Raw genomic sequence first — 940 nt, forward strand, 5'->3', positions numbered from 1 at the left:
CTGAATACTTTCCGTACCCACTGTATATATATATACACACATATATAAAATGTTACCTGTTCCAAAGTAACTTCACATTTCGGAAGTTTGCTGACAGCTTCCTTAATCTGGTTCCCAAATGGAGGGTGTCGGTTCACAATCTGGCAAAAAAAAAAAAAAAAATGTCTGTAATACTACTGCAACAACAGAAAGACTTCATCATGAATAAATGTTTTTCTAAACTTCTAAACATTTTTGCAAGATATTTTGACTTACCATCTCTAATTCTCTAGGACTGGTCTGCTCAATTTTGCTGAATGTTGTAAGCCCTGCATTCACCATAGCAGTGGCAAGTGTTATTCCTAAAAAAATAAGACCCCAAATATAAAAAGCACACACATTTAGTACAACAAATACACTACAATTTTAAAGGAAACCTTTTAAAAATTTTAGAGATGTTGCCTGACCTATCCTCTCAAGCTGTCTGGAGACGTAAGGCGAGTTCTCCCACAGTTTAGCTCGAAAACATTTGGCAAGAATTAAAGAGTTGAGTCGAGCTGAGAAATTCGACTTGGAGTGATGACTGAGAAACTCAGTCAGATCTGGCAGAGATCAAAAGCAGCATTTTGTTAAATCTATGCTAAGTAAAAAGTGGCACGAGAAAAAATTGCACATTTACAGTTTCATGGCCATGCCATCAGACAGAGAGAGCAAAAGCTTAAAGAGAGACATGTAAGTAACCTACATCTGCTGACTCTATTTCCATTTCTGAATATTTTTCCAGTGTCCTGTATGAGTCCAAACTCCTGAATGGGTATGCAGCTGAGCTGAGCTTGAATCAGACTAGGATGAGAAGATAACTGCATGCATAAATAAACAAAAAACAAAACAAATACGCAAGCCATGCAATCAAGTGGCAAAAGTGTACATCCAACAGGTAATAACAAGACCTTACCAATTC

General features: G+C 36.9%; 1 protein-coding gene across 1 annotated transcript; it reads right to left on the reverse strand.

The window, feature by feature from the left end:
* Window positions 1-56: 56 nt before the first annotated feature.
* LOC107580921 (probable ATP-dependent DNA helicase HFM1) lies at window positions 57-845 on the reverse strand (the record flags this gene model as incomplete). Its single annotated transcript, XM_016266533.1, has 4 exons — window positions 725-845; window positions 447-581; window positions 256-341; window positions 57-140 (listed from the first exon to the last, which is right to left on the reverse strand). Coding segments are annotated over exons 1-4 (426 nt in total), but the record flags the coding sequence as incomplete, so codon positions are not given.
* Between the last annotated feature and the right edge of the window lie 95 nt (window positions 846-940).

Source organism: Sinocyclocheilus grahami, unplaced genomic scaffold (genome assembly GCF_001515645.1).
Source record: "Sinocyclocheilus grahami isolate Dianchi unplaced genomic scaffold, SAMN03320097.WGS_v1.1 scaffold51742.1, whole genome shotgun sequence".
In the NCBI taxonomy this organism is placed as follows: Eukaryota; Metazoa; Chordata; class Actinopteri; order Cypriniformes; family Cyprinidae; genus Sinocyclocheilus; species Sinocyclocheilus grahami.